The sequence below is a fragment of the Hippopotamus amphibius genome, chromosome 3 (assembly GCF_030028045.1).
Source record: "Hippopotamus amphibius kiboko isolate mHipAmp2 chromosome 3, mHipAmp2.hap2, whole genome shotgun sequence".
NCBI classification, from domain to species: Eukaryota; Metazoa; Chordata; class Mammalia; order Artiodactyla; family Hippopotamidae; genus Hippopotamus; species Hippopotamus amphibius.
Genome location: NC_080188.1, coordinates 110,225,962 through 110,245,891, shown reverse-complemented (window position 1 = coordinate 110,245,891; position 19,930 = coordinate 110,225,962). Strand labels below are relative to the sequence as shown.

The window sequence follows — 19,930 nt, the reverse complement described above, 5'->3', positions numbered from 1 at the left end:
ATATTTGCACTTTTTATATTTTCACTCAAGATTTCATTTCCGTGTGTATTTTCTCTGTAATAAACAATGAGAAGAGGAAAGAGATATCTGATTTTTTTCCCCTACAGTACGATTTCTTGAATTCTACCAGGGCATAGTATCCAGTTAAGTTTGTTAATACACACTAATAAAACAGTTATGTAAACATACTGCATTCTTTTGTGCTAGTCTTAATCTCAGGTACCTAAGATTTTAACCAGTAATTAATGTTTTCAAGAAAGGGACAAAAGGAACTCTGAGAAAGCCTTCCTAAATAAAAATCAAAATTTTATTTCTTCAACTTCTGAACTCTTTCCATTATAATCTGCCACATGGCAAGGAATTACATGCTTCACCATATTTAAATATTTATAAGAATTGATAATTATCTAATTTCAGGTGGCTACAAACTGCTCTGAGTCATGGAAAATAGGAATAACATCACAGAATTTATTCTCTTAGGACTTTCTCAGAAAAAGGAATTTGAAGTTCTCAGGTTTTTACTGTTCTTACTTTGTTACATTGCAATTTTGATTGGAAACCTACTTGTGATGATTTCAATCAACTGCAGTCAACTTATTAACCAGCCTATGTATTTCTTTCTGAGTTATCTCTCGCTCTCAGATCTTTGCTATACCTCCACTGTGACCCCAAAGTTGATCACTGACTTGCCGGCAGTAAAGAAGACCATTTCCTACAATGGCTGCATGACACAGCTCTTTACCATGCACTTCTTTGGGGGGATCGAAGTCTTCATCCTCACAGGGATGGCCTATGACCACTACGTGGCCATCTGGAAGCCCCTGCGTTACACCGTCATCATGACCAGACAGAAGTGTGGCATCATGACTGCTGCTTCCTGTGCTGAGGGATTCCTGTATTCCTTTGGTCAGTTTCTCCTGGCTGTCTTTTTACCCTACTGTGGCCCCAATGAAATAGATCATTACTTCTGTGATGTGTATCCTTTGCTGAAACTGGCCTGCATTGACACCAGCAGAATTTGTCTCCTGATCTTTGTCACTTCGGGCCTGATGGGCCTGGTGACTTTTGTGGTCTTGTTGATATCTTATGCTGTCATCTTATATACTGTCAGGTCCTACTGTGTAGAGAATTGCCGCAAAGCTCTCTCCACCTGTAGTTCCCACGTCACTGTAGTGGTCCTCTTTTTCGCTCCTTTATTCTTTATTTATATTGGACCAGCAACTACTTTACCAGAAGACAAAGTGTTAGCTCTTTCTTATACTATCATTGCTCCCATGCTCAACCCTCTGATTTACACACTGAGAAATATGGAGATGAAGAATGCCATAAAGAAACTATGTTCCAGCTTCAACTTCCCCTGGGACAAAGTGAGAGAGTAGCATTGACATATATACACTACCAAATGTAAAACAGATGGCTTGTGGGAAGCAAAACTGTATAACACAGGGAGATCAACTCGATGCTTGGTGATGATCTAGAGGGGTGTGGTAGGGAGGGTGGGAGGGAGGCTCAAGATGGAGATAATATGGGGATATATATATAAATACAGCTGATTAACTTTGTTGGACAGTGGAAACTAACACAACAGTGTAAAGCAATTATACTCCCATAAAGATCTGGAAAAAGAAAAGAAACTATGGTGCCCTATTACAGGAAGAAAGGAAATGAACTGAAAAATATCCCTGATTTTCACTGCTAAGCTTGTTGAATATACAACTTCTCTACTCTGAAAACTTTAAAATGTGTAATGCTTACCTTTGCCTTTGTGTCTGGCAACGTGTATAGGCTCAAATATGAGCAAAAGTCTACATACAGTTCCCTGGATTAGTCCAGGCACTCTGCTATGCTCTTTTCTAGTGTTATTATTGATATCTCTTCTGCCCCATTGATTGTCTGGCTGTGTGAACAATTTGCATTTTTAGCAGCAGACTATCAAAGGCACCGCACAATACAAATCAACACTGAAAGCCCACATATCTCATGCTTATACACGACTGTATTCAAGGAAACTAATTCCAGCCACAAAACAATTATTTAAAATATGACTCCAATATTTTACTTGCATCACTTAAAGAATATTCTGAAAGATCAAATTTATGACCTGCAACAATATTTCTTTTAAAAAAATCACCTTCTGCTCTGATAATTTTGTAGCCAGTGGCTACCTGGAGCTTCTCATATGCGCAACATCAATACTCTTTCCCAAGCCCCACATCAAACTCCTTTCTTTTGTTCTAATGAACTTTCTCTCCCAGCTCTTTTTATGTACAAGTGAACAGCAACTCTCTGGCTAATTTTAGCAACTTATAGTGCATTTGTTAAGGGTAGGAGTTGTGGATCCAGAATCGCTTACGAATTATGAGGACTGAGACATATGCCCAGAAAATCATCTATTACATGACGGTAATAGCCCAACACTCACAGTCTTGTGAGGATATGTGAAGGGCTGAAGCACTGCTTGTCACACAGTAAGTGCTCAATAAGCATGAGCTGTTTTTATTGCCCAATCTCCTGTTGTGTATCAGAAAAGTAACTATTCTGATAATGACTTTCCCCTGGAGCACTGGGGCTGTAAGCATGGGAAAAAGTTAAGGAACACTCATACTAACATCATGTTCCTCTTACTGGTGAAATTAAATTTTTCTTGGAGTGGGCGAGTAGAAAATATCACTTAAATTCAATGGGTACAGCTTTTTGGCACTGTACAAGTTAAAGGCAATTTTTTCAGTAGAAATTGAAAGTCACTCAACATCAGAAATGGTTAGGAGCAAAATCAGGCTGGTGGATAATTGGTTAGGAATGGGGAGAATCTCAAAGGTCTTTAAAAACTTCACTGACATGACATACTTGCATGAGGATCTGTTTTCAAGGTGTATAGAAAGCCATACTAAATAAAAATGAGTTATTCTTGTTGAAGTTCCTAAAATGGGTGCATAATGCAAAGAGAAAACTAGTGTAGTTCTGTGACTCAGTTTAAAAAGCCCAAAAAGAAATTTGAAGATATCATGTGCTAGAAATTCTATAAAATATCCTAAGACACTTTCCTTGTTGTTGTTGTTTTAAATCTAATTCTTGACAGATATCCCAAAACTCCCGAGTAGGGTTTGCACAGCATACACATCAGAGAACATATCAGAGCAGAAAGTGAAAGGTCACTTTCTGGTGTGAAATAAGCAGGGTCTCTCATAAGAAAACCATCCAAGCCTTGAAATTCCCCTCTGTTTAAGAAGCCCTAACCTCCAGCCAACCAGACTTATATTATTGAAAATTAAAACTTCAAAAATTAATGCAAATGTTTCAGTTTTATTTTTATTCTTGGAATAAAAATATTGAATAGGGATTATTAAAACACTTGGAGGTTGCAGCAACATGGCTGGACCAAGAGATTATCATACTAAGTGAAGTAAGTCAGACAGAGGAAGACAAATATCATATGCTATCACTTATATGTGGAATCTAAAAAAAGGAAACAAATGGACTTATTTACAAAACATATATATGTGTATCTCTATATACACACAGATATATATGAACTGAATCACATGACTGTACACCTGAAACTAACACAACATTGTAAATAACCTATACTTCAATAAATAACTAAATAAAATTTGGAGCAAGAAGACATCGGTAATACCAATCATTAACCAGGGAATTCTAATTTAACTCCTCCACTTTTGCACTTTGACCTTCCCCCTTCTCTGCACTTTGACCTCCCCGCTTCTCAGCTTCTCAAGAACATCACTTCATTGATTCTCCCAACTTTCTCTGCATTAGCAATTTTTCTCTCTCCAACCAGATCATTAATATTGTGTATAACTGTGGGAAAGCATGATGAGTTTCTTTGCAAGTTAGTGAGTGACCTTACTAGCTCTTGCATTCAGGTTATCTGTGTTTCATTACCTTTGGCTAAGATATTTTACAACTCAAAAATATAGAAGGTGATTTATAGAAAAAAATAACAATGCCAACCATGCCTGGCCATAGAAATACAAATTGTATTCGGTGAAATGCAATTGATTATAGCCCTGCGGATATTTGGCTACTTTGCATCCATTTATAAATTCATTTTAGCACTCCTTACTGACTGTAAATGTGCGGTACTCTGTTGTTGTCTGAACCAATACTAACATTTTACTGGTTTCTGCATTAAATTCTAAGTTAAATAAAATCTTTGATATGTTTATTCACTATTTGTATAAAAACCACTATTACATCCTCTTTTAAAATTTATCCCTTGACAATGATAAACTTTAAAATATTGCTGAAATTAGAAAGAAGCTATAAAAATAGATCCATTCACAGATACCCAGTTTAAAAAAATTAATTGATAGATTAAAAGATCTGCTAGCTTTCAGACAAACAATAAAGACAAAGTAAATTTTTTAAAAGATGAATTCAGTCATGTGATTTCAGCTTTTGAACAAACATAGAAACTACATTTTCAGGTACAGAATGGATGAGAAAATACAATTGTTTCATGAAATTACATAAAGTAAAATTCAGTAGACAACCAAGTAATATATATCGTTATAACATAAAAATGTCAAAGATTTACAATTGTGTAAAACTTCCATAAATTAAAAAGAGAAAAACAGCTTCCTATTCTTTTCTTTAAAATATACTATTGTAACTATACCTTTGTTTATTTTTTCATTTGTTTCATTATCTGTCTTCTCCTTTGGTATCTAGCCTCATTGACCAGACTGCCTGGTTTATCCACCCTGACAAATTATGCATTCTTTATCCTGAGCTTTATCCAAGTCAGACTTTTTTAGAGATAGGTGACAGTAAATTTTTTTGTGTGTATGAATTTATGAGACCATTTTATTTTTTGCTATAGTTATCTATACTATACATTTTAGATTTTCTACAATATACATACATGAAATTTAAGCAGAATAAGCATATATTTTTAGAAAGGAGTTTGCTGTACAGAGATAAATCAGGAAGCTATCTGAGCACCTGGCAAGAGAACCCATGGGGGCATGTGGGCTTCCCAAAAGGACCATTGTAAAGAATAGGAGTCTTTTTTAGGCATCAACTAGAAATTGCAATGCTTTAACAAGCTCCCCCCACCCCAGAAAAAATAAATCTTATATCCTGGGTCTGCTTTCTGTACTTTTGACCCTGGCCATAGCATTCTCATGTATTTCCCATTGCAGTTCACCTCAGCCCTCCCTCAGTTACTTAATTCTGCCCTGTTCTGACAAATGAGCATTAAATACAGCATTTTCTCATAGTCCCTGTGTCCCATGTCTAGTCTCAGACTTTGGATCCAGATGCATCAGGGAAATGTAACTATGAGCTTCAACATAACTATTTACTAGGGAGAAATTGAGGCTATGTTTTATATCTAACAAAGTCTACTGATGGGAAATTTCTGTATGCCCAGAGATATTGAGACCTATTCTATATAACACATTTTCTCAGAATTTACCTTTAATGCCAATTCAACATCAAAAAGAGTATAAAAATATATTATATATATATATATATATATATATATAAATTTTCTACAGAGGCAAAGGTAAATGTCAGAGACATTTCTTTTTCAGAAATGGAAAAATAACATGTGACAAAAATCTCAAATTTAGTCTCTATTGATGGAATTCTCTCATATGATTTTATGCAATTTAAGATGGATTATTAAACAGCAATGCTGATTTTAAAAATTCTGACTTTATCTTAGGTGTGAAGCCTCAGCTTACAAGAAATCTGTCTGATGAGTTAAGCAGCTGGTAAGTTAAATCCAGGTCATAAATACACTAATGACTTTCCTTAAAAAAGAATATTTGAATCTTTCTGATTGGCTTTATGATCTAAGCCCTCTAACCAACCTTTGGATGAAAAAAATCCAGAGTCTTTAAAAATTCTATTTTTACTATTTGGGGAAGTCTTCTACTTTCAACTATGATGAATTGAGATTTGTGCATGAGCTCTTCAAGTTATCAGTGCCATATCTCTGAGCAGCTATGAAAATATTACTAGATTTACTTGTTTTTTAAAATTTCATAAATTTACTTATATCATTAGCCCTTAGTATTCCATGATGGAAGAAAGTTGAATATGAAGAAGATGTACTGGCCCAGAAGATAAGGTGACAGGATTTCAGTGAAGGAACTGAATATAAAATGATTTAAAAAATCAAAACACCAGTGTGCTTCTAAGACTATGCAGAAGCAAAAATGTATGGTGAAATTTTCAAAGCAGCTACTTCAATGTATAGTATTTATATGGTGGGTTTCTTTTTCTTAAGTTAGAGATTTTTTGAGATAAAGAAAAATTATCAAAGGGGAATATGAACATCTATCTAATTTGGATAGAGTTAATTAATCCAAAGGAAAGAAAACAAAAGTGTCAAGTGACTGAAATAAGCAGGAAGTTTACCTTTAGGTTTGTGGGGAGGTCAGCTCAACCCAGACCAGAAGGGAAAGATTTTGTTTAATGACTGAATGTTTCCCCAATGTGAGATACCCCAGCCTTCAGGTAAGAAAGAACTCATTGTTCATGGCAAGAAACTATGCTGTGTCTTATCTACCTATCTCTATCCCACATTACAATATTATGCATTATTAATAATTTATTCAAAATGTGTAATAAGAATAATACAATAGCGTATTATTCTTAATATATATTTATGCTCACTGATATGACAAATGTATAATGTCAGTGACAATGAATATTTACTAAATGTTTAATCTTAATATATGCCAGTAAGCTGTTATATCTGCCCTAAGTTGTTACATAAATGAACTCATCACATCTTTACAACAGATCTCAGAGTTACATACAGTATTACTCATTTTATAAATGAAGAAATTGAGGTTACATATTTTGCCCGTTATTATGCTGCAAGTGAATTTTGGGGCCAGTATCCTATCTCATCTTATGTAGATCCAGAACTCATAATCTTAATTACTAGGATCTACTACTACTTGAATAGAGTGAGGACATCCTAAATTTATAACACTATGGGGATTCCAAAGAGGAAAGAGGAGAAACTAAGTTGTTTTTGAGTAAATTTATTGGTATTCCAGAGTAATCCGGTAAATTAGGCACTAAAATGCTTATTTTAAGGTACAGGGGGAAAATGTTCAAGGAGTTGAAGACTCTTGCATTTAAATATCAGAACTGTGTGCTGAACTAGGGTCCATCTCCAAAGTATCTGCTATTTCCTATATTGTTCAGAGAAGGATAGTATGAGATATAATTCCTGAGCTGGTGTTCTTAAATTTCCCTGGGTCCTTGATCTTATCTCTAGTAAGTGTAGAGGATTGGTTAATAATCATAATTATATATTATAATATAATACATAATTATGATTATAATTGAATGTATAATACTTTCCAGGTACTGTTCTATAAAATTTCTTATTTAGTAACTTTGTTAATTAAAAAAATCACCATATAAAGAGGCATTACCTTTTTTTTAGAACTTTTATTGAGATATAATTGGCATACATGTATTTAAAGTATACAATTTGATGGGTTTTTTAAATTAGTAATGCAAATATGGCAATCCCAATCTCCCAAATCATCCCACCCCAACCCACACTGCTTTCTCCACTTGGTGTCCATATGTTTGTTCTCTACATCTGTGTGTCTATTTCTGCCTTGCAAACAAGTTGATGTGTACCATTTTTAAAGAGGTATTATCTTTTCTCAATTTTACAAAGAATTGAACTGAGGCACAGAAAATATAATGAAATTGCCACTTGCTAACTGTATTTTCCATGGTCTCAATATATCTAGTGGAATAGGGAAGGCAAGAGGAAGGCAGACAGATGTTTTCCCCAAATTAATGATAAATCAGAAGTCACCTGCTATCAGAATCCGGGGAGACCTTCAGAGGTTATCTAATCCAATTCCTTTATTTTACAAATGGGAGCCTGGAATCCTAGGGAATGAACAATTAAACAACAGAATGGGAGAAAAAAAAACTAGGTATTTTGTCCACTCATATAGTGTATCTACCAGGTGATTACCTGGAATGCAGATATAACTGCATTCAATTCTATTTGATAGAATTGGAGATTATTTAATGGAATCACACCACTTGCAAAAGTGGATTCTCTAAGAAGATCAGGGAGGAAATGATTGAACAAAGTAGGCTACATTATGTTTATTGTATTGTGTTTCTGGGAACTGTTTTGTTGGAATTAGAGGAGCCCATTTCTCTGTAAAATGTTTCTAACCCAGGCAACTATAATCGACTGCCTGATAAGAAGTAATTTAAATCACTTCTGAAAATTAACTTATTTTGAAAGAGTAGATAATCCTGCAAGAAAAATACAAGTAGATAGAAAAAAAGCAGAGTTGTAGATACATTACCCAATAGATGCTACAAATAACTTTAAAGAATTGTAAAAGTTTTGTGGAGTATTCTATATAGTTATTTCCTCTTATAAATCACAAATGATTGAGTCCATTCATAAAAATGATTTGTTCTTCAGTTTCATCATGAATTACCTGTCTAACGGATGATTGGTTATTCGTATAATGTATTATTCCTTCAAAATTATAGCACACTGTTGACTTTCCAGTTTTTTATTTAATTAATATTTATTTAACATTGACTATATGCCAAACACTCCAAAAACCACCCATACACCTGCACCAATTTTGGGACCTCAATAGCAACCATTTAATCAGGTAAGTTGTGTGGTTACCTCTATTTCACATCCTAAGATGGCACTTTATATGTCATCCTACTTAATACTATTAAAATTATCTCTTTTTTAAAAAATTCTTGACAAATATAATGTCTTGCTTCCTCACAAAATTATTAAACTTACATAAAAGCTGGAACTTTGTCTAATTTGTCGCTGTATCCTTAGCTCTTAGAAGAGTATTAGCACTAGATATTCAAAAGAGTCTTGTTAAATGAATGAGTGATTTCAGTGAGTCTCAAAAATGGCTTAGATCTTTAAAAACACATTAGTGCCATTTTAATTAGATATTAGATTTCCATTTTCTCATCAACGTTTTGTTACATCACTTTTGTCATTTCAGATAAATTTCTTGATCCTCAAACCATGGAAAATAGAAATAATGTTACTGAATTCATTCTCTTGGGACTTTCTAAGAACAAGAAAGTCCAGACCCTCTGTTTTTTATTTTTCTTACTCTGTTACCTGGCTATTTGGTTGGGGAATTTGATCATCGTGATTTCTATCACATGCAGTCAGCTAGTCAACCAACCCATGTACTTCTTCCTTAAGTACCTTGCACTTTCAGACCTCGTCTACACCTCCACTGACACCCAAACTCATGATTGACTTACTGATAGAGAAGAAGGCCATTTCCTATAACAACTGCATGACACAGCTTTTCACCACACACTTCTTTGGTGGGATTGAGGTCTTCATCCTCACGGGGATGGCCTATGACCAGTATGTGGCCATCTGCAAACCCCTCCACTATGCTATCATCATGAATAGGCAAAGGTGTCACACAATTCTCATAGCATCATGTGTAGGGGGGCTTCTGCATTCTCTTGGCCTGTTTCTTCTTACAATTTCTTTACCTTTCTGTGGCCCCAATGAAATAGACCACTATTTCTTTGATGTATATGCTTTGTTGAAACTGGGCTGCACTGAAACACACAGAATAGGCTTTTTAGTCATTGCCAATTCCGGCCTGATGGGACTGGTGATCTTTGTGGTTTTGATGGCCTCCTACTTTATGATACTGCATAATGTGCGAGCTTATTCTGCAGAGAGCCGCCACAAAGCACTTTCCACTTGCAGTTCCCACGTCACAGTTGTGACCCTCTTTTTTGCACCTGTCATCTTTATTTATATTAGACCTGCCACAACATTACCAGAAGATAAAATCTTCACACTCTTCTACACAATTATCGTCCCCATGCTCAACCCTCTTATCTACACACTTAGAAACATGGAGATGAAAAATGCCATAAGAAGAGTTTGGTACAATGAAAGGTTTTGGGAAAGGAAGCTAATGATTTGAAGGCTATTCAAATAGGCTCTCTTCTGATGCCAAGGACTGTCTTTTCATCACTCTCCCTTTCTTTGATTCCCTCCTGCTAATGGGAAAATCCATCAGAATGGGTCAAAGCCAAGCTTTAAATAACAGCTTGCCATCAGTTTTGTTCTTCTTTCATATTCCTCTCCTGATGTGTTTCCCTTGTTTTCATTCTTCACTAATTACCCCTTTTGTAAAAAATAATAATAATAATAATACTTTTTACAAAGTAGAAACACATTGAATGATCTGGAGGAAGAGCAATCCATCTGGTACTGAAGCCAAAATCTGGGGAGAGAGCCAGCCCTTACTAACTGGCCTCAAGGTATAAAAGGTAACAGTGCAATAAAAGGTAAAAGACTGTTAGAGAAAAATAGGAGCAATCATATATTACAAACTCTTTTCTGAAATTATATACCTGACCTTGAATCCTATAGCTCTAGATTTTTTATTTTTTTAAAATAAATTTATTTCTTTATTTATTGGCTGTGTGGGGTCTTTGTTGCTGCACACAGGCTTTCTCTAGTTGTGGTGAGCAGGGGCTACTGTTCATTGTTGTGTGTAGGCTCCTCACTGCAGTGGCTTCTCTTCTTATGGATCACAGGCTCTAGGCACATGGGCTTCAGTAGTTGCCACACACAGGCTCAGTAATTGTGGCTCACAGGATTAGCTGACCAGTGGCTTGTGGGATCTTCCCAGCACAGTGATCAAACCTGTGTCCTCTGCATTGGCAGGCAGATTCTTAACCACTGTGCCACCTAGAAAGCCCCTAGATTTTTTTTAACCAAATAACTGGAGGGTTTTTGTGTGTTTGTGAACCACTATTACTCCACTGAAGTGAAGAGAACACACATATCTAAGCAGATCACAGTGCAGAGCCCAGTATCATAGTCTATGGCATGTTGCTCTGAAAAGCAAGTCACTGTGGGATCTGTTTGTAAAATATCTCAGAGTATTGGGGAAAAAACTATCTATAGATCTGAACTCATGCTCTTCTAACTAATTTGACATTAAGTATATATGATCAAGGTGAAAATAAACCACAACTGACTATGCTACAAAAAAGAAGGCAATATAAATCCCTCAGTTCCTCAAAATAAATGATTTTTTTCAAAGTAGAGATTTTCACTTACTATCTAAATTCAAGCTTAAAATAATCCTAAAATACTATCTGACATAACATAGGTCAGACTCAGTGATGGGAACATATGAGGTAGAGAGAGAAAAATGGAATATTAGAGCAATTATCTGACGGAATTAATGGAATTAAGAGTATCTTTGGTGAAGTTGGATTCATTCACCCAAATATTTGTTTTGCTTAAAAATGAAACCACACAGTCCTCAGTTTTATCTAGTCTGAAATCCACCCCTATCTTCTGCTTTTTCTGCTACACATGTCACTGTTGAGGATGAAATCTTAGATCTGGGCTTTATGAAGACTTCCCCCTTGCTGACAAGCTTGAAATAAAACTTTGACAGCTGCTGTCAATGTAGATTTTTTTGGTTTCCTTTACCTGACTACCTAACTGTCTTAGCTGTACTTTGCCATTTGACATTTAGAAAAAGCTTAATCTGCTGAGTTTCAGTTTACCATCTGTACAATAAAACAGATAATCAGATCATTATTTCAAAACTACAGTTTATAGAGCTTTTTAAGGAAAAAATTGTCACAAATATCTTGTGTTGGTTGAAATCGTATTTTATTGTAATGTTACTCAGACATGCATGAACATAAGCCACAAAAATCTTCTGCTTATATTTCTAATATAATGAAAAATTACAAATGAGATATTTATGTTAAAATTCTTGTTTTGCAAAAATTAATTTACAGATATTGGAAATAATAACAAGAGCAAAATAATTTTGAGCAGTTTCCATTCCAAGAACAATACTACTCATGTCCTTTCAGCATTACAATTGGCTTATGAGGTAATTACTATTATCTCTCAACTACAGAGGAAGAAAAAGAGGAGGGTCTTTCCAGGGCCCCTCACCTAGGAAGATATTATTTATCTGCATGTTTACTGTTCAACTGTAACTAAATTCATATTTCTTGAGAGTGATAAGAAGTAATTTGAATCATAACTGCCATCTCTGCTATTAGTGCAATTTTATACTAACAATAAAATTATAATAATAATCATTCTATTGGACAATAAACTTGCATTAAACCCAAAGTAAGGTATCAAAAAATAAAACATTTGTTATTAATTTTCTCATTACTTTGAGTCATCTTTAATGAACTAATGCAAACTAGCCTGTATCATGATGTCAACTTCATAATAATTTAAAGATTCAGTTAGGTTATTAAGTGGTCTAATAAATTAAAAAAAAATTAAATACCTGTATGAACATGCCCCTTATAAGGACAATTCTCCAATCATATTTCACCATTTGCACATCTCTAAAATTTTTCACCATACACTGTGCTATGACTTAATTTTATCTTTCCATATATGTATTCACATATATTCGGTCTGTTTGTATTTATTCTCCTTTGCTTGTGGAATATAATGCATTACTCCTATCATGTTATTTTGATGATGTCCAATGAATCTTATTTTATTAAAGAATTAAGAAAAAAGCTTTTTAATCAAATTATTTGAAAACACAGTTCTATCAATATCTGTGGCTATCAAGATGTATAGAAATTCTGTGGAAATTGGAAATTTGTAGCTTTCATTTTGATGGTAATAGAAAAAAAAAACATACACTAGATCAAATCAGTGCCAGCATTTACTTCTGTTCTTACAATCCCATTGGATTCAACTAAGATTATATGGAGATTCTACAATGTCCCTGCCACTAACCTTTCACTAGAGTGTCCATACTTCTCAGACATTGAAAAGTAGGCAAGACATCCCACTTTCTTGACATAATCCCATTTTATGTCTATTATTTCAGCATAATTATTAACAAGACCCCGCTTTTTACACACATATGGCAACCCTATTTATTATCAAAATGATTTTTTGATACTATATGAAGGGATTTCTACATTCAAATTTTACATAATTATTAGTATTTTGAGATTTTTAAATGATTTCATTAAAATTATTTTTATTTTATTTATTTTTTGCATTCTCATAAATCTTTATTTGTTTATTCATTTATTTTCTCCCCACTAGAAGGTAACCTCAGTGAAGACAGGACCTTATCTATCTTGCTGACTGCATCCTCAGAGCCTATGACAGTGCCTGTAGTAGGGATGCATAGACATTTAATGAGTGAACAATGACAAATGACATCTATCAGTCTGAGTAATTTAGAGATGATTTTGTTGAATTAGTCACTAATGATTCTGAATCATTAGTCATGAGTATCTATACACCCAATATGCATTTTTACTATTTACTTTGCAACTTCTGGTAACTGTTTCCATCAATCTAATTTATATTCCTCCCAGTAGTCTCCCTCACTTGCACAAATTTACTGACTCTCCAGTGTGTGCTTTAAAAAACAATACTGTTTTATTAGTGCCACAGGAGTGGCTTGCACGGGGTGGCGGGTACCTGGGCTCAGGGTTATGTGTGGGCTGTGAGGAGTAGATGATAACTGGGAGACTGGAAGGAAGGGGAGTGGGGCTGGAGGCCAGTCCCAAAGGCTCCTCGGATCTACTTCTGGGAAGAGGCAGACTTCATAAAGGATTCATGGCAAGCTATGGCCAGACTGCCAATAAGGTTAAGAAATTCTTGGAAGTCTACCTTCCCATCAGAGTTGAGGTCCAGTTTCTTCATCATGCAGTCAAGGACACCAGGGTCCTTCTGGTTCTTTCTGAAGGCATCCAGCTCTGTATTCATGAAGATTAAGAACTTGGCCTTGGAGAGTTTGCTGTTGTTACCGTCCCTTCCAGCATGCTTTTGGAAAACAGCAATAAGAGACTTGATGCACCATTCAGTCTCTGTAGGGCTGGATAATTTTGCCATGTCGGAGGGGAGCGAGGAGCGCAGCAGCCAGTGGGGAACAACACGGCGAGCACTGGGCGGCGAGCTGGGACTCCCTAAAATTACTTTAGAAACATGTTACAATTTTTATATAGTGATTATTTCTCACATAAATCACATTTTTATTGTTTAGACCCTACATAATTAATTTTTGCTTTTCAAATAGCTGCAGTGAATATGGGAAAACATGAGCTGAGTAGAAAATATGACTAAATTTCTAACACTCCTTTTGTTGAGAATGCAGGGAGAATACCAATGTCATATGGACTCTTTAGGTCTGGGATGATCAATATGGCTATAGCTTATGTACATTTGGAGATTGATTCATGGAACTAAATTGTAGGGAGATTGGAAAGGTGACCTCCAATAAGCCACTTATGGAAAAAGGAAAAAAAAATCAAAGTAAAATGTAACAGAACTTTAACTAGGAAATGATGACTCAGATTGCTAGGAGAAGTTGTAAATAAGAAACATGGATTGATAGAAAAAGAAGAAAGTGCTTCAACATAAATTTTAATATTATTGAACTGATGCTAGTGTTTATGCTTATTTTTCCTAGAGCAAATTTCATTGTTTAGTAAACTAAAGTAAGCAAGTATCACTTGAATGAGGTGTGTAATGAGGAGGGAAAGTGCCTTTCAGATGATCTGCCTTCCAATCAAAAATAGTTTCTGGCACTACACTTTCCTCAAGGCATTCTTCATCTCTGTGTTTCTGAGAGTGTAAATCAGAGGGTTGAACATGGGAGCAATTATGGTATAGAAAAGAGCAAACACTATGTCTTCGGGAAAAGCTTCAGCTGGTCTAGTATAGATGAAGAGGACAGGGACAAAGAACAGGACCACAACCATAATGTAGGAACAGCAAGTGGAAAGAGCTTTGCTGCGGCTCTCTGCAGGGTGAGCCTTAATAGTGTATAATATCAAAATGTAAGACAGCATCATGACCACAAAGGCCACCAATCCCATTATGCCTGAATTGGCCACCACTAGGATCCTAACTCTGTAGGTGTCTGTGCAGGCCAGTTTCAGTAAAGGATACACATCACAGAAATAGTGATTTATTTCATTGGGGCCACAGAAAGGTAGGTTAATGGTCAGGAGAGACTGGACAAAGGAGCACAGAAATGCCCCAGCACAAGCAAGTACTGACCATGGCATAGCACCTCTGCCTGCTCATGATGACAGTGTAGTGCAGGGGCTTGCAGATGACCACGCAGCGGTTGTAGGCCATCACAGTTGAGGATAAAGACTTCAGTCCCTCCAAAGAAGTGCATGGCAAAAAGCTGTGCCATGCAGCTAGTGTAAGAAATCACATCACTTTCTGCCAGCTAGTCAGTGACTAGCTTGGGTGTCACTGTTGAGGTATAACACAGATCTGAGAAAGCAAGGTACTTAAGGAAGAAATACATGGGTTGATCCTTTAGCTGACTGCATGTGATAGAAATCATTATGAGCAAGTTTCCCAACCAAATAGCTATGTAACAAAATAGGAATAGTAGAAAGCACACATTTTTTATTTTCTTGTTCTGGGAAAGTACCAACAGAATGAATTCAGTGACATTATTGTCATCTTCCATGGTTTAATGCAGTGAAGACTCAGTAGGTTTGCCTGAAAAAAAAGGGCAGGTCAGCATGAGAAATACTAAGGATGGTGTGAATCAGAGTGACTGTTGGAATGATTTCATTTATTAAATCAGCTTCCTATACTATATATTTGAATAATTAATTTTAAACTTTGTATGAATAGCTTGCCATATAATTTATCAGGTTATTTTCTAGAGTGAAAGGGTACAGTATTAATAGGTACACTTGCTCAAGGATAAAAAAGATGCGTAGTCATCTTAGGTATGGGATGCAAAGTGAGCTTGGGAAAGATACACTCCTTTTCCTGGAGTAGCTTGCTTGCTTGCTACTTTCAAACAACCAGACTTAAATTGAAGCAAGTAAGGTGAGTTGTGCAATTGCAGAATAGAACACTGTCTTTATTTGAAATGTTGCTATTTTTATTGTGAAATTTGAATTTGTAAAATATTGCACTAAAATATTATTATCTTGAGGTTATGAAGTTGCTTGCATGCAGGGCAAGTGCCTCATTTGCCTCACCACTAGTCTTGATTCTGGAAAAAAGCTTTATATATTTACAAACATTACAGAGAACAATAAAGAACATACTATATCAGGTGAAGCCTAAGTGGCTGTGGCATTGCATTTTTTTTTAAGTTTATTTATTTATTTATTTATTGGCTGCATTGAGTCTTTGTGGCTGCACACAGGCTTTCTCTAGTTGCGACCAGTGGGGGCTACTCTTCATTGTGGTGGGCAGGCTTTGCAGTGGCTTCTCTTGTGGCACACCACAGGCTCTAGGCATGTGGGCTTCAGTATTTGTGGCACATGGGCTCAGTTGTTGTAGCTCACGGGCTCTAGAGTGCAGGCTCAGTAGTTGTAGTACACAGCATTAGTTGCTTCCTGGACCAGGGATCAAACCTGTGTACCCTGCATTGGCAGGTGGATTCTCAACCACTGTGCCACCAAGGAAGCCCCTTGGCATTACTTTTGATTTAAATTGATGAAAAAATAATAATAATTAAATACATAAAATTTAGAAACAAAGGTTGTCTAAAAGGCTAAGCTAGAACAATGATATAGCAGTGAATGACACTCGCTTGATACAGATTGGACTTCAATCATTTTTTATAATACATTGTGTTGCACAAATTGATAAATTATAATTTTATTGTTTTCTCTTATTATTTTTAGGTGACAAATAGTATATCCCAAGGAATATTCTTCAGAATGTCACGTATCTTAGTATTGCTATAATTAGAAAAATATATAAAAGTTGTTTTTAAAATAGCTTTAGTTTAGGTTGTAGATGCTTTCATTTCCAATTAATTTGCCAATATGTTTCTATATTTATAAAGCATCTTTTTAGTCCAAAGATTTAAGTTCATTTTGATACTTTGCTTACAGCCCTTGAAGAAAATCTTATAGAAAACAAACAAACAAACAAACTACAAGTAGAAAAATTCCATTAATTCATAGGCAGGCTCTCTCTGTCTCTCTCATGTTAACCAGATGCTATGCTATCAAAATGGGCAAATAATTAGATAACTTACTGGTTCCCTCATTCCTTTGAGTGCTCCTCCTTGACAGCCTGCAACTTAATACTGGATACTAAAAGACTTCATAATCATGATATTTAAAATTATAACTTACATTTCCAACACCTCCATATTATTTCCAATTTCCTTTTTTAATATTAGAGTTACTGATTTTATATTTACAAGGTTCCCAATATCATATTTATATGATTTAAAGAGAAAGCTTGATGTCATAAACTACAAAGACTGACTTTAGTGCTAACACAAACTCATTAGTTATGACTACAGCCAAGTTTCCTCACCTTCTCTTCACCCTTCTTTCTCTCATATGTTAACTAAAATGGTAAAACTTTCTTTATAACGCATGGGGCTTTTCAAAGGTTCAGATCAACTGAATGAAATAAGACCTTCAAAATGTTGAGGGTAAAATAAGAAATAAACAACTTATTTCTTTATTCAACAAATATTTTTTTTGAGTTCCTACCACATAACAGGCACCATTCCAGGCAGTGGTAATAGACTTTAAACCTAGATATAAAAGGTCCTGACTTGTGGTGATCACATTTAGGAAAAAAAAAAAAAATCAGAAGGAAAATGGAATCTCATTACTTAAATTTAGTTTCAAACAGAAATATTAAATACAATTCTCTGCTTCTACAAAGATTCACACAATAATTACATGATATACGATGAAGAAATTAAACTGGCAATTCCTAAGTTTTTCAATCATCTTATCTTCCTTAACTCTGCAAAAAGCCTATCAAAATCCTGGAAGGTATGACCCACATGCTTATTGTAGGAAACATTAGCCCCAGTAGACTCTCTCAAACAGGAGCAATGATATTTCCATGCAGTCAGAGAAATAAATTATGAGCTGAGAAACTATTTTTAACTGACTTTGCTCTACTAATTCATATGCCATTGGATATGGTCCTTTTTTTCAAGATCTCTTAACACTGTTAATGATTAGTTTCTTGATTTTTTTAAAACTATGTTTTAAGGATGTATAGGACCACAGACTATTTTTCCCCATCCTTATTTATACCTATTAGATAATTTAGGCACCTGTTGGGGGTTATACTTCAGCGTCCCTCCTGCTCTGAGTCCTTTCCCATTCCTGATGGTGAAGTGTGACATAACAGCACCCAGGCTAGCCTCCTTGAGTTTGGCAGAGATATTGCAACTCTGTTTTAGCAGTGCCTTGTCCCTTCTTAATTCATTCAGTATACCTTGATGGATTAAACTCGAAAATGTTCCACACACCCATGCTCGAACACCACTCTTAGCTCTTTAAACCTACAGGAATTTTTATCTCCTTCCTCCCTAAAATACTTCCAATTATCTCATTATTAACACTTAATTTAAGGATTTAAATAAAGACTGACTTATTACCTAAGCCAGTTCTTTAAACAGGCACCAATTGTGCCATGTATTCTTTATGCCCTTGAAAACTGGACATCACAATCAGTGATCAACTTTGGATTCAGGCAAAAGGTCAGGCTAGAGATCTAGCCATTCGATGTGGGGTAAGATAATTAACTTGCCTGCCAATCAATTTCTCCCTTTTCAATGTGAGCATTTCTAATGTAAATGTTCCATGGTTGTGCAGGTTGAAATAGCAGGTACGTAGTGTGCAATGGCACTAATTATTTTCTGTTGCACTTTGTTTTTCTTCATATCATTATGTATAGATTGTGTACCCAACATACCACTGTAAAAAGTAAACAAAAGTGCTCTAAAATGTTAATAGCTAAAAGTGAAGCTATTGTAATTCATATCAAATTAATTGTTACTACACGTCTTTCACAGACATAAAAAGTAAATAATGATAATAATATCTGATATTTGTTTAGTATTTACCATATCCTAGAAGCAGTTTTAAACATTTCACATGTATTGAATTAATAATCCTGACAAGGGCTCCAATACTGTTTTTACTTTCTCTCTTTTGCAATAAGGAAACCAGATACTCTTCACAATTTAGATAGTTACTCATAGATACTAAAGACTATTTTTAGGCATTTTTTTAAAAATTAATTAATTTATTTATTATTTTTTGGGGGTACACCAAGTTCAATCATCTGTTTTTATACACATATCCCTGTATTCCCTCCCTCCCTTGACTCCCCGCCACCCTCCCTCACATCCCCCCCACCCTCCCAGTCCCAGTCCTCTAAGGCATCTTCCATCCTCGAGTTGAACTCCCTTTGTTATACAACAACTTCCCACTGGCTATCTATTTTACAGTTTGTATCATATTTTAATGATTTTCTTACAATATGGATACTGACAATTTGGTCAGTTTCAAACTGTTATTATTCTAGGGACACACTACCTTGTTGTTGTCATTATTTCTTTCTGCAACCAATTTTTCTCACCCAAGAAGTCATGGATAAGCTGAATTTTTCCCAACAACTTAAAAGTTTTCTCTTAGCACCAGTACCAACTCTTTGCAAAACTCATCACATTTATTTTCTGTATCACTGTTCATCCTGTTCTCATTCTTCCTCATCAAATTTGCTGTACATTGACATCCAGGATCCTGCGACACTAAGGTTTTCTGTAATTGTAACATTCTGTGCTTAACTACTTACTGTATACCTATTATACAGAGTAGCAAAGGAGGCAGGATGCCCACTGGTACATTCCCTTAATTTATTTTAATTTGTGCCTCTCTTTCTCTTATTTTTTCTCTCCTGCATATAATGTAAGCCACTCACTTGATTTAGCTATCAATTCTTTTTACTTTTCTCAAATGTACCCCATATATGACACACATGCTATCATTTCTTTATGAATGTCCCCAAATCAAACCAAAAGCAAAAAAGTCTGCTTCATTTTGACACTAATTATTCACTGTATTGTGCTTAAGTAATGGAAAGTTACTATATAAA

General features: G+C 35.2%; 2 protein-coding genes and 2 pseudogenes across 2 annotated transcripts; 2 read left to right on the top strand and 2 right to left on the bottom strand.

Moving 5' to 3' along the window:
* Nucleotides 1-440: 440 nt before the first annotated feature.
* LOC130848635 (olfactory receptor 4P4-like) lies at nt 441-1,379 on the top strand. Its single transcript, XM_057727066.1, has one exon. It carries the CDS (start codon nt 441-443, stop codon nt 1,377-1,379), a length of 939 nt encoding a protein of 312 aa, XP_057583049.1.
* Nucleotides 1,380-9,037: 7,658 nt separating this feature from the next.
* Nucleotides 9,038-9,974, top strand: LOC130848634 (olfactory receptor 4P4-like; annotated as a pseudogene).
* A 3,629-nt stretch (nt 9,975-13,603) lies between these two features.
* LOC130850475 (protein S100-A11-like) lies at nt 13,604-13,915 on the bottom strand. Its single transcript, XM_057730065.1, has one exon. The coding sequence runs from the start codon at nt 13,913-13,915 to the stop codon at nt 13,604-13,606; it is 312 nt and encodes a 103-aa protein (XP_057586048.1).
* Nucleotides 13,916-14,610: 695 nt separating this feature from the next.
* On the bottom strand, nt 14,611-15,512 carry LOC130850283 (olfactory receptor 4P4-like; annotated as a pseudogene).
* Nucleotides 15,513-19,930: the final 4,418 nt, after the last annotated feature.

Bases quoted from the DNA above. Each gene is read 5' to 3' on its own strand.
- LOC130848635 (XM_057727066.1), top strand. From the start codon at position 441: ATGGAAAATAGGAATAACATCACAGAATTTATTCTCTTAGGACTTTCT.
- LOC130850475 (XM_057730065.1), bottom strand. From the start codon at position 13,915: ATGGCAAAATTATCCAGCCCTACAGAGACTGAATGGTGCATCAAGTCT.